The sequence below is a fragment of the Sardina pilchardus genome, chromosome 14 (genome assembly GCF_963854185.1).
Source record: "Sardina pilchardus chromosome 14, fSarPil1.1, whole genome shotgun sequence".
In the NCBI taxonomy this organism is placed as follows: Eukaryota; Metazoa; Chordata; class Actinopteri; order Clupeiformes; family Clupeidae; genus Sardina; species Sardina pilchardus.
Window position 1 is genome coordinate 2,648,943 of NC_085007.1, and position 13,575 is coordinate 2,662,517.

Below are 13,575 nucleotides of genomic sequence, written 5' to 3' on the forward strand. Positions count from 1 at the left end.
CACACACACACACACACACACACACACACACACACACACACACACAACCCTTCAGTCGACTACATGCTCTCCTTAACCACACACACACACACACACACACACACACACACACACACAAACACACAACCCTTCAGTCAACTACATGCTCTCCTTAACCACACACACACACACACACACACACACACACACACACAACCCTTCAGTCAACTACATGCTCTCCTTAACCACACACACACACACACACACACACACACACACACACACACACACAACCCTTCAGTCGACTACATGCTCTCCTTAACCACACACACACACACACACACACACACACACAACCCTTCAGTCGACTACATGCTCTCCTTAACCACACACACACACACACACACACACACACACAAACACACAACCCTTCAGTCAACTACATGCTCTCCTTAACCACACACACACACACACACACACACACACACACACACACACACACACACAACCCTTCAGTCGACTACATGCTCTCCTTAACCACACACACACACACACACACACACACACACACACACACACACACACACACACACACACACACACACACACACACACACACACACACACACACACTCTAACCCCCCCCCCTGCTGTGTGTGTGTGTGCAGGTTCGGGGGTGTTCATGACGCGCGGTCAGCTGATGAACTGCCACCTGTGCGCTGGCATCAAGCACAAAGTGCTGCTGCGACGGCTGCTCGCCACCTTCTTCGACAGGTCAGTGTTGTTGACCGCACACACGCGTAATGTCCTTCTTCCACAGGTCAGTGTTGTTGACCGCACGCACGCGTAATGTCCTTCTTCCACAGGTCAGTGTTGATCGCCCGCACGCGTAATGTCCTTCTTCCACAGGTCAGTGTTGACCGCACGCGTAATGTCCTTCTTCCACAGGTCAGTGTTGACCGCACGCGTAATGTCCTTCTTCCACAGGTCAGTGTTGTTGACGGCCCGCACGCGTAATGTCCTTCTTCCACAGGTCAGTGTTGACTGCACGCGTAATGTCCTCAGACCAGTTTTTTGGACCGCGCTGGTCACTGGGGACTTTTAGGTCTATGCTGGGGACACATGGTTGCCATTTTCTAGAAGTTGTAGCAACTGCTCTTGTGAATAATGTGGTTCACTCAGCCTGCCATAGTGTGCAACTGCTGAGACAGTTTTATGTATACAGTATATATATATATATATACAGTGCGGCCCAATGTCCCATAATCAGGGCTCAGTGTTAGGGGCCCAGCAGCCCATAATAATCAGGGCTCAGTGTTAGGGCCCAGCAGCCCATAATAATCAGGGCTCAGTGTTAGGGCCCAGTGTCCCATAATAATCAGGGCTCAGTGTTAGGGCCCAGTGTCCCATAATAATCAGGGCTCAGTGTTAGGGCCCAGTGTCCCATAATAATCAGGGCTCAGTGTTAGGGCCCAGTGTCCCATAATAATCAGGGCTCAGTGTTAGGGCCCCAGTGTCCCATAATAATCAGGGCTCAGTGTTAGCGGCCCAGTGTCCCATAATCAGGACTCAGTGTTAGTGTCCCATAATAATCAGGGCTCAGTGTTAGGGCCCAGTGTCCCATAATAATCAGGGCTCAGTGTTAGGGCCCAGTGTCCCATAATAATCAGATTCAGGACTCAGTGTTAGCGGCCCAGCAGCCCATAATAATCAGGGCTCAGTGTTAGTGTCCCATAATAATCAGGGCTCAGTGTTAGGGCCCAGTGTCCCATAATCAGGACTCAGTGTTAGTGTCCCATAATAATCAGGGCTCAGTGTTAGGGCCCAGTGTCCCATAATCAGGACTCAGTGTTAGTGTCCCATAATAATCAGGGCTCAGTGTTAGGGCCCCAGTGTCCCATAATAATCAGGGCTCAGTGTTAGGGCCCAGTGTCCCATAATAATCAGGGCTCAGTGTTAGCGGCCCAGTGTCCCATAATAATCAGATTCAGGACTCAGTGTTAGCGGCCCAGCAGCCCATAATAATCAGGGCTCAGTGTTAGCGGCCCAATGTGTTAGCGGCCCAGTGTCCCATAATCAGGGCTCAGCACTCACTGCTCTGCTATGCGGATGGTGTTGACGGGGCCCCCTGGTGGCTGGTTTGTGCACACACAGGAACACGCTGGCCAACAGCTGTGGGACGGGGATCCGCTCGTCCACCAGTGACCCCAGCAGGAAGCCGCTGGACAGCCGAGTCCTCAACGCCGTCAAACGTGAGTAGTAGCCATGACACACACACACACACACTGATCATATCGCTCCTCCTGCAGTGTAGTAGCAGCCGAGTCCTCAACGCCGTCAAACGTGAGTGTGCTCCGCACACGGCCCAGTGTCCACTCTACCGTCTCCTCCTGCAGTGTATAGCAGCCATGACACACACACACACACACACACACACACACTGATGATATGTCTCCTCCTGCACTATAGGAGCAGCCATGACACACACACACACACACACACACACACTGATGATATGTCTCTGAGTTACTTTGCATGCGCCTCAGTACTTCAGTGTGGATGTGGGTGTGGCCAGTGTAAGATGGCTGGATGTTTGTATGGTGGGCTGTGTGATCATTTCTATAAACTCTCAGACTTTAGTTTATATTTGATGTCAGATTAGATTATAGATTAAGATGTGTCTCACTTCTCCCTGTTCCCCTCCTCCTCCCTCTCTTTTTCTCTCTCCCTCTCTCTCCCTCCCTCCCTCTCCCTCTCTCTCTCTCTGTCTCTCTCTCTCTCCATCTCTCCCTCTCTCTGTCTCTCTCTCTCCCTCTCCCTCTCTCTCCCTCTCTCCAATCTCTCCCTCTCCCTCTCTCCCTCTCTCTCTCTCTCTCTCTCCATCTCTCCCTCTCCCTCTCTCTCCCTCTCCCCCTCTCTCTCCAATCTCTCTCTCTCTCTCTCCCTCCCTCTCCCTCTCTCTCTCTCTCTCTCTCTTTCCCTCTCCCTCCCTCCCTCTCTCTCTCTCTCTCTCTCTCTGTCTCTCTCTCTCTCTCCCTCCCTCTCTCTCCCTCTCTCCAATCTCTCCCTCTCTCTCTCTCTCTCTCTCTCTCCCTCTCTCTCTCCCTCTCTCTCTCCCTCTCTCTCTCCCACTCCCTCTCTCCCTCTCTCTCTCTCAGTGTACTGTCAGAACTTCGCCCCTAACTTCAAGGAGAGTGAGATGAACGTGATTGCGGCGGACATGTGCACTAACGCGCGGCGCGTGCGTAAGCGCTGGCTGCCCAAGATCAAGTCCATGCTGCCGGACGGGATGGAGGTGTACCGCAGCGGAGGGGGCGTGGCCGTCGCCGCGGCAACAGGACTGGGCCTGGGGCCCTCGGTGGGCGGAGCCTTGACGCTGCCGTTCGAGGCGGAACTCAAGGCGCTCTACGAGGGCCGCAAGGACCCCCTGCGGACTCACCTCCAGCTGGACGAGGGCAGCCCGGGCCCCAGCCCCCCCGCCGACCCCCCCGAGGAGCTGGTGGTGCAGGGGGTGGAGGAGGAGGAGGAGCAGGAGGAGGAGCAGGAGCGGGAGGAGGAGCGCTCAGGAGGAGGGGTGGAGGTGGCGCTGGGGGTCATGCCAGGGGGGGAGGTGGACGGACAGAGTGGCGCGGAGTTCCCCGACGGCCTGAGGATTAACGGGCAGTAACGTCCATCTTCCTCCTCCTCCTCCTCCTCATCCTCCTTATCCTCCTCCTCCTCTTCCTCCTCCTCTTCCTCCTCTCTCTCCCTCTCTCCGTTCAGCTTCACACTCTTCTCCTCCTGCGTGACATCAAGCCACCGCTGCTCTCCAGGGGAACCTCCCCGCGCCAGAACACACACACACACACACACACACACACACACACACACACACACACACACACACACACAGCCTTACAGAGAACAAACACACACAACACACACTGCAGTGCAGAGGTAGCTCTTTATGAGACAAGTGAGTGGTACCTTCACTCTGAACAAACATAGGCAAGGCTTAGCTCACACACACACACACACACACACACACACACACAATGCTGCATGCCATATACAACACAAACATAAACCCAACGCCACATGCCATCATAACACACACACACACACACACACACACACACACACACACACACACACACACATAGATAGACACTGACTCTTGAGCAACTCTAGCCCAGGTCTGGCACTAATTCACATTTCCAGATTTGCTGTTTCCAGGGAACTGATACCCGAGTTGCACATCGACTCAGCAAACGTGCACTGACAGGGTACGCTGCAACACACTGCTGCGTGTGTGTGTGTGTGTGTGTGTGTGTGTGTGTGTGTGTTAGTAGTCGACACAAAGTAGCCAGTTCTATCTGTGGCAGGGCTCGTAGTAAGGTCCGCACACATTTGGTATGCGATGAAATCGTAGTCGAATAATACATTGTAATACTGATACAATAATAACGTTTTAATGGAAACACATTTTATACAAGTGAATCCGTCTTTCTAGGAACACGACTTGGAAAGAGGGAGATGTTCTCAGAATAACTCAAAGTGGCCTTGATTTTGAAACACAGTTTACTACTAAGTATGTAATAAACTACATTTAGTATATTTAGAGTTAGCATTGTATTAGCCAGTAGCCAAGCACTTCAAACAAGTGGAGAACTAATCTAAATTGGAGACGACTAGCTGGAGTGTGAATGTGCAGCGCAAACGAGGTGAAGTTGATGAGACCCCTCTGTGTGTGTGTGTGTGTGTGTGTGTAGAGTGGAGGAGCGCATACGAGGTGCAGTTGATGAGACCCCTCTGTGTGTGTGTGTGTGTGTGTGTGTGTGTGTGTGTGTCTGTGTGGAGTGGAGGAGTGTCGGCTGACTGTCACAGCATCTATAAACCCTCACTGTGCCAGAGTCAATGAATCAAGGCCATGCCTGCGTCTGTTTAGATGTCAAAACACACAAACACATAAACCACACGTGTAAACACACATACTGCTACATACACACACATACTGCTTGCTGATCCACACACACACACACACACACAAACATGCACACCTAAACAACACGTGCACACATCCCATACACACCGCTTGCTGATTCTCACACTCTCTCTCTCTCTCTCACACACACATACACACACACACACACACACACACACACACACACACACATGCACACAGACACACACTTAAAGCAATAGTTCGGAATTTTGGACATAGGACCTCATTTCCAACTCAGTCTGGGTGATATAGGTCGGTGAAGACCATTTTCAGTGAATTTCTGCCCTTCCTATGAGTTGCAGCGTTCATCTCGTGCTAATCTGGTGCCAAGATAACGCAAGTCAAAGGTAACATCCAGCCTGCCACTGAAAACACTCCACAGAACACCCGAAACAAATACATTTTAATGTCAGACTATCGATGCACATGCCTAGTGTTGATAGAACCATGTTAGAAATAAAACGAACTTTGCATCGCATTGCAATAGCCTACTTTGTTCCCTGTATGGCAGTGGCGGATTGATATTGAGAAACTAGTCCCTCAAAATGTAATAAATCATTGAGTTGCAAGGTTAGTTTTATTTCTAAAATTATTCTATCAACACGGACATGTATACCGATAGTCCGACGATTTAATTGACTTGTCTCGGGTGTGCGGTGGAGTGAGTAAGACTGTTGTTGATGTCAGACTGATGTTACCGTAGAAATGTGTTAGCTCAAAACCAGCGTTAGCAAAGGGGGACGCTGCAACTGAAGGAAGGGGCTAAACGCGATAAAAACGGTCTCCACCGACCTATATCACCTCGGTAAAGTTGGAAATGAGGTCCTATGTCCAAAATTCCGAACTATTCCTTTAACATGAAACATGCAGTCACGTCACCCAAGCTGATTGCTGAATCACACGCACATTCACACAGCGCTGTTCACTCCGAGCCCTTGTGAGTCAGGCTCCTGACGCACAGTAACTGGCGGAGAGAACACACACACACACACACACACACACACACACACACACACACACACACACACACACACACACACACACACACACACACACACACACACACACACACACACACACACACACACACACACACACACACACACACACACACACAGTGCCCTGGCTGTAGCGGCACTACGAGTCTCCAGCCCTGCAGCAAGAACAAGCAAAGAAAGCAACCTTCATAGTCTCAGAATATATCGCCACAATATGCACACAAATGCTTGCATGCATAATGAACAACAAACAAACTGCCTCTAACAGCTCTTTGTGAAGAAAAGCAACTGCTACTGTTGCCTGAGGACGGGCTAGGAGAGATTCTTTTTACCTTTTGTCCTGAATCCTGTTCCTGAAGACCCATTTGTGATGCTTTGACTCTGGAGGAGAGACCTGTGCGTCTGCTCGAGGGGGAGATGTGCGAGACCTGTGCGTCTGCTCGAGGGGGAGATGTGCGAGATCGATTTTATTTTCCAACGCAGGAGGGATTCCGTGAGCAATGTGGAGCCTTTGCATTTTGGCTCTGATTGAGTAAATTATTTAATGATGAAACTACTACAGATGTTGTTTTCTTGTCTGCTGGCTTTCTTGCATTTGCACTTGAAGAGGACAGAGGGACACAGGCCTGCCGTCGTGGGTTGACTTTTGGAGCTGCCAAGTACAGACTGTTAAAAAGGAAGAGCCCCCCCCCCCTCGCTCTTTTCTACTGTCTGCCTCGTGTGTGTGTTGAAACGAGGTGTCCAGTAGTGGCCAGCTCTCACACACACACAACACACACACACACACACAGCACAGCGATGAGAGGGGACACCGCCCAGTGACACTACACCTGCTGAGCCCCTCCCCCAAATGTGTTACCTTTTGCTTTTGCTTTTGTTTTTGTTTTTGTTTGTGTTGTTTTGTTTTGTTTGCATCTGTTTCTGCATCTGTTTGGATCTACTCGACGCTGTGGCCCATGCAGAGAGGAAATGGCACACATGAATATGGCTTTTGCTCCCAAGTACACTCAGCATCCTGCATATGTACCGGACGTACAGTATGCTTTTCAGCCTGGAGCACTGCTCTAAGTATATGGTATAAGTGCGTACTATATAGTATGCTTTTCAGCCTGGAGCACTGCTCTAAGTATATGGTATAAGTGCGTACTATATAGTATGCTTTTCAGCCTGGAGCACTGTTCTAAGTATATAGTATAAGTGCGTACTATGTAGTATGCTTTTAAGCCTGGAACACTGCTCTAAGTACAGTATATAGTATAAGTACGTACTATATAGTATGCTTTTAAGCCTGGGGCACTGCTCTCACTACCAGACGAACACGAGACACTCTTACAGCACATCAAGGGAAAACGGTGCCAGAAGTCATCGTGTCTGAGAGCAGTGACGAGGCAGTGACACTTCATGTGTCCCATTATGACCTGGCAGTGACGAGGCAGTGACATCATCACCTGGCAGTGACGAGGCAGTGACGCTTCATGTGTCCCATTATGACCTGGCAGTGACGCCTCATGTGTCCAGCAGAGTTAACGACTTCTGTCTCTGAGCAGACTGCCACCAGGTTGACCTCAGAAGCAGCATGCGTTTGCTGTTTTATCGTTTCCAAATTTTATAGATCAGTCTAGAGTGTAGGAATACATTTCATACACACACACACACACACACTCACACACTCACAAAAAAGAAACATTGTACATGTATTTGTCAATACATTTATTTTTTTGCCAAACTTGATCAGAAACAGACAGTCTATGCAGTTGTTGCCCGTCACATTTGACCTTTGACCTTTGACCTTTGTTTGATCCTCTGATCTGCATGCGAGCCCCATTTGGGGCAGTTCTGTTGCCGTGATTGGCCAGAGCAGCGATGTGTGTGGGGGCGCTTTCTTCACATGGAACACAGGGTGTTTTGTTGCACTAGGACTTGAAAACGTTTACATGGGTGTTTGTGAGAGCTACAATCAAACACACTGCGAGGGTGCAAAAGGGGCTTTGGGGGGGGGGGGGGGGCAAAAGGGGCTTGGGGGGGTGCAAAGAGGAGCATGGTCAAGTGAATGTACGCTCAAGGACTGCTCAAGTTCACACACACACACACACACACACATGAGACTCACACACACATGTACCAGTGCCCCGCAAACACTCTAATGGTGTGTGGAGTGTGTGTAAGAAGGTGCTCTGGCTCTGACGTTGGGTTCCGGCCTGGTACACACACCTTCTCCCTTTCTATTGACTACATCGCGGAGTCACACACACGTTCTGACTCGGACTGAAACCGCGCTGCCAGACCCGGGCCCACCCTGCTGCAGAGTCGCGGTGATGTGGGGCATGTCTATCTTGTACTGTAGGAAAGGCAACGGAAGGGTCTTCCATGGGCATGGGGCACGGAACTCTGCATACCCACCTCTCATTAGGAGCCGTGCCCACGCCTTTAACGGCTATTGTTTGCGCTTCTCTGTAGAAAAGAATGAATCTCAACACCATCGCCATTCTCCTTCTGTGCTGGGGTCATGCTGGGGTCATGCTGGGGTCATGAGGAAGAGCATTCAGCCCTGCATGTGGCTTCCATCTGCTGATCATAGGCCGAGTCATTCTTCACATTTCCATTTTTCTGTTCTTGTTGTTGTTGTTGTTGCTTTTATTGTTGATGTCTTTCTGGAGTTCGAAACAAGCTTCATGCTTTCCCATGAAGCCCAGTGCAACACAAGACTGTTGAATCCTTCATGTAAACAGAGAGGCAGAGAGTTGAGTTCTTCACATAAAGACAGAAACGCTGTCTGGTATGTAGACAGCAAGAGGTCTGGATCAGAGAGTTGAGTCCCGTTGGCCCGTTTGTAGACAACAAGAGGTCTGGATCAGAGAGTTGAGTCGCGTTGGCCCGTTTGTAGACAGCAAGAGGTCTGGATCAGAGAGTTGAGTCGCGTTGGCCCGTTTGTAGACAGCAAGAGGTCTGGATCAGTGCCTTATTTGAGAGGATGCTTGAATTCTTGGGTTTGCACATGAGTTTGCGTACAGCACGGCGAACTAAGGCTCAAACATATTTCGGATTCTGTTCCGCACCGTGTCGGCGGAACTGCTTCACCTCACGTTGACGTGTCTGTCCTGACGTGTCTGTAGATTCTCTCGAGGTCAGACGATGGTTGCTGCTTGCTCCTCTACAGAACCAGCACTGTTCTGACTATACGCTTCTAGAAACAAGTTGTGAAAAAGACCTGTACGATATTCTTGTAACCTCCTCTAAAGTCATCCATTTTGTTATCTTCCGTTGTAGTGATTGATGTGTCAATTCATGTGAGAACCTTAAGTTCTGTTTAATTTCCTTGAACAGACGTGTACAGATCTAGACAACAGAGTTAAAGCTTGCCATTGATACATACAGTACAGTATTTATAAGAGATGGTCACTCAGTAAAGGATTTCAAAAATGTTTCTTGTAGATAATTAATCACAACCTGTAATAATTGACTGAATTATTAACTTTTTTCTTTCATATTCAGTAGACAATGCAGTTTTGAAATGTCACTCAACTACATTTTGACAGTTCGTCAAATCAATCCGACTGGTAGGCCTTTTATCTGGAGGGATAGTTCACCCCAACTGGTAGGCCTTTTATCTGGAGGGATAGTTCACCCCAAAATGAAACGAATCCACTTTTCTCTTCTCAGCGTCATGTTAGGGCTTCAGTCGCAAATACCCTGCACCTCTAATCAAGTTGTTCCAGCCAAGTCTTACTGACCAATGAACGGTCAACCTCTTTCTTAATTGACAGGAGAAAGACGCTCTCTCTCAGTATGATGTGGACAACACACTGAGGCTCAGGCCCCTCCCCCTTTCCTGCGTCACAGGAGAGCTAACGCATGCGCCCTGTTCCATTAGGTCCAGTAGAATTGCATTGCCATTTCTCCCGTTCACATGACACGTTTGAAAAAGACTCCCCGTCATTACAAAATCATTTGTTATCATTTTTTGTATTTTTCTTGTTAATGCCACATACTGTACTTCTGTATGTGTGTGTTTATGTGTAACCCAGTTGCCCACGCGTCAAACCCCTATTAACTCTTTTCTCAAAATGCGAGAGCGCGGAATTAATGTGAAGTTGCACTAGAAGCTGAGCTTGAACTCAGAGAATGTCAAGGCTAGCACGGAGAGAGGTTTAGCTCTGTATGTGATAGCTTCTGTATACTTATCCAGTATGCACCACGTTCATTTATTGACGTACATTTACGTGGCTGCAGCTTTCTCCTTAAAAAAAAAACAAAAAAAACATAGACCTTTGGTCTCTAAAGATCAGCACTACTTGCTAATGTAATTGCTTTTGCACAATGTCAAGGTTAGTGGTTGGCTCTTGACAGAAATCTGTAAACAGGTTCGAGAGGAGGCACACAAGTGCTATTTCTAATGTATTTAACTGTGCATGTGTGCAGTGCGTTGTTGATGTTCACGCCACCTTACCAAATTGCTTTCACTGTAGACGACGCAATACCAAACCCGTCACTAAGAGGGCAGAGCCCGGGCTGCGGTCGGCGGTGTCTCGCCGATGTCCTGGCTCGTAGTCGTGAGGTCACACACGCAGTCCAGGCGTAGATGCTTTGGTTCACAAAACTTCCCCAAAGTTCTCTAGTGGGTATATGCAGAGGGAATTGTTTGTTAAAGACTGTTTGGGTCATTCATTGTCTTTCCATATACTGCTACTGTTAAAATATACCAGAATCAAGACCAAAATGGCTGGCTACCATGAATTATTTGGTTTGTTTGCTCATCAGTGTGTGGCCATCAGAGCAATGACGCAGAGCACAAAGCAATTTTGTCTCAATTCATTTGGAATAACGTCAAATTGGACGAGTTTTTACAGTGTTCTGATGATGACACATGTAAAGTCCAACCACATTCAGTGAACTGCACTAACTTGGAGTGTCCTTGTTCTAGGAAATAATGCCAGCACTTTAAAAATAATAATGAAAAAAGAGGAATGATGATTATATCCTTCAAAAGTTTTGTATACGTGTGAAAGTTGTGGTGTAGGTCGAAAACAAACTTTCAAAGCCATGTGTTCAGAGCGCTGACAATCACAAGAACAGGGCAGTTGAGGCTGGTGGCGGCCCAGGGTGGCGTAGAGCTCCTGTGAATTCTGCCTTGTAGCTTTGCTTAGTTTTATGTGTGCTAGTCCAGACCGGTGGCTTGTTGTTGTCGTGCCAACTTCGGTCCTCGAGGTTACCGGGGCAACAGACTGCACACCACTCTTTCAGTGTTGGTCTGCGGAGGGTTGTGGTCGTTGAGGATGTGAGAAGCTGATCAATTGGTGTCAGATTCTTAAAAACGTTGTTGAACCTTGAGGATTGAGCCATGCTTCGCCCCAAGGGCTGTAACCAGGCAACCCTGGAAGTGAGTGTTTCTGTGTAAAATACAGCAGATCTGTGGAGGTCGCACCTTCCTCATTATCTCTATATACGTAAGTGTTCTACTATATACGCGCCTTCCGACTAAGCTACAAAATTTAAGCCTAATGCAAAATGCCAATTTTGATGTTACAAAATAAATGATTTCATTGAACTGTTCATGTTTTTCCCTCTTCCACCAAATTCAGTTTGGATTGACATTGTGTAGTTTATTGAGTAACTGATTTCTTTTCAGATGCAATACTGAAATGTCTGCTTTCTAATAAAACTCCTTCTTCACCACCTCATGTCCATGTCCTCACTAGTGTGTGTGTGTGTGTGTGTGTGTGTGTGTGTGTGTACAGCCTTAGATAGCCCTAGATAGATGAACACATTACACACAATAATGAAAAGAAGAAAAGAAGAATGATTGACAGAATACCCTGTAGTCTAGACTAGCCTAGCCTAGCCTTATTGATAGTAGGCTAATTGCTTGGCATTTTAGCATTAGCCACACTTTCTTTTAACAAAGAACAGCAAAAGAATGTCCTTTACTATAAAGAACACTATTTACTTGTAGTTACATGTACTAACTTGCATAGTATACGACCACTGAAAAACACCTAGAGTAAAAACAATCAAATCCTGTTCTTCACCCACAGGCAATATATATATATATCTATGACCCACAGGCAGCTTATCACTTCTCTGCTAGTGATTAGGTTTACTCGACTTCATACAGCGCTGCGCAGATCTAGCTGAACGTGATGCATGCTGGGCTTTTTCAACAAGCCAAATGCGTATCATGTTTAACAAGAGCTGCGCCGCGCTACTTGAAGTCGAATGAGCCTTAACTGCGTCATTTCCGAAACAGGAGCGCGGTATGTGTGCATGACAGAAAGCCCCACACCACTACCATACCAGTACTTTTCTCAAAAACTTCGATACAAAGTAGTTGGAATTTGTATTGATCTTTGACTTTTGGCACCGAGGTGCCACCCTGTTCTGTGATTTAAGATGAGTGACGACCCCGACTCCTTCCCCGAGAGGGAAATGAAGGTAAGAGTTGAGATTTAGACTGTCATGATCACATATTAGCTTAGCGGTTGTGAAGCTACAGACATTTAGCTAGCCGGTCTTATGTATGGTCACATATTTGGAGATATTGAGTAGTAGTTGCATTGACAGCATAGTGTATAGGTTTGTATTATTTGGCCTTGTTGAGGTTATTTCACAGACCCTCGTATCCTGTGCCGAGTAGCTAACAGTCAGCTAATGTTTGCTAGCTAGGTAGCTAGCCTATCGTACTGTCCCAGACAAGGATACCCTCCCCTTGGCTGTGCTAATTGGATAGCTGAGTTTTCGAACGAACTTGAAACGTAGAAAATCCACGTGTTCTGATTATTTTGGTGGCTGACTGACTACTATCCATCTCTTGTCTCGCTAATGATGTAAAATTCGGCGCCGCTTGACTTTAGCGAGTCTCGTCATGCATACTACACATGTTCTCCAGCTTGCTAAATTGCAGACGTTGTCATTTGGGTATCTGATGCGGATTCCAGGTCTAACGTTGATGTTTGGGTTGTTACCTTTACTGTTTGATGGGTGATCGCCCCGCAGGGTTTAAGCTGTGTAAGGTGAAAGACTTGCTAACTTAGCTAACAAAACACCATGGTACATGTCCTGACAAAACACTTGTGCTCTATGGGGGAACCCTTGAACGCTTAAACGAACTAATGCCTTTGGGTTATGCTCCACTTTAACCCTCTCTGGTTATGCTCCACATCGCAGGATTTTCAATTCCGACAGATGAAGAAAATCCGCGTCTTCGACTCCCCAGAAGATCTACCAAAAGACAGATCCAATTTGCTGGCAGTGTCAAACAAGTATGGACTGACGTTCGTTGGGCTGGACCGAACACTCAAAGTGTTTTTTACAAAGGATATCATTGATGCCGTCAAGGATGTGGGCAACCCAAATGAAATCGGTAAGTGACGTGAAGTGGTGATTAAAGTTGTATATAATGAAACAGCTTAGTGACATCTGCTGTTCATCTCCTCTCTGAGAGTAACTACTCACCTAAAGCTTCATTCCACTCACACATGCAAATACTCTGTGCTGTGTGTTCACAGCATCAGCCGATGTATTGAAATTGTATGTAGCCTATTGAAATCATAATCAGTTAATCAGAGTGTATCCTCTCCAGAATAGCACTCCGTGAATCGCCCTAATTGTTTGTTTTAA

At 47.6% G+C, this 13,575-nt stretch overlaps 2 protein-coding genes across 5 annotated transcripts in view; both read left to right on the plus strand.

Annotated features, from left to right (window-relative positions):
* Positions 1-7,942, plus strand: part of LOC134101024 (nucleus accumbens-associated protein 2) — a 56,448-nt gene extending 48,506 nt beyond the window's left edge. For both annotated transcript variants that reach the window (XM_062554574.1, XM_062554576.1), the window contains exons 4-6: positions 648-753; positions 2,134-2,231; positions 3,138-7,942. In XM_062554574.1, the coding sequence (XP_062410558.1) occupies positions 648-753; positions 2,134-2,231; positions 3,138-3,646 (713 nt within the window). In that variant the 3' untranslated portion in view covers positions 3,647-7,942. The remainder of the gene's footprint in view (positions 1-647; positions 754-2,133; positions 2,232-3,137) is intronic.
* A 4,269-nt stretch (positions 7,943-12,211) lies between these two features.
* Positions 12,212-13,575, plus strand: part of nup214 (nucleoporin 214) — a 113,720-nt gene continuing 112,356 nt past the window's right edge. For all 3 annotated transcript variants that reach the window (XM_062554571.1, XM_062554572.1, XM_062554570.1), the window contains exons 1-2: positions 12,212-12,390; positions 13,123-13,318. In XM_062554571.1, the coding sequence (XP_062410555.1) occupies positions 12,349-12,390; positions 13,123-13,318 (238 nt within the window). In that variant the 5' untranslated portion in view covers positions 12,212-12,348. The remainder of the gene's footprint in view (positions 12,391-13,122; positions 13,319-13,575) is intronic.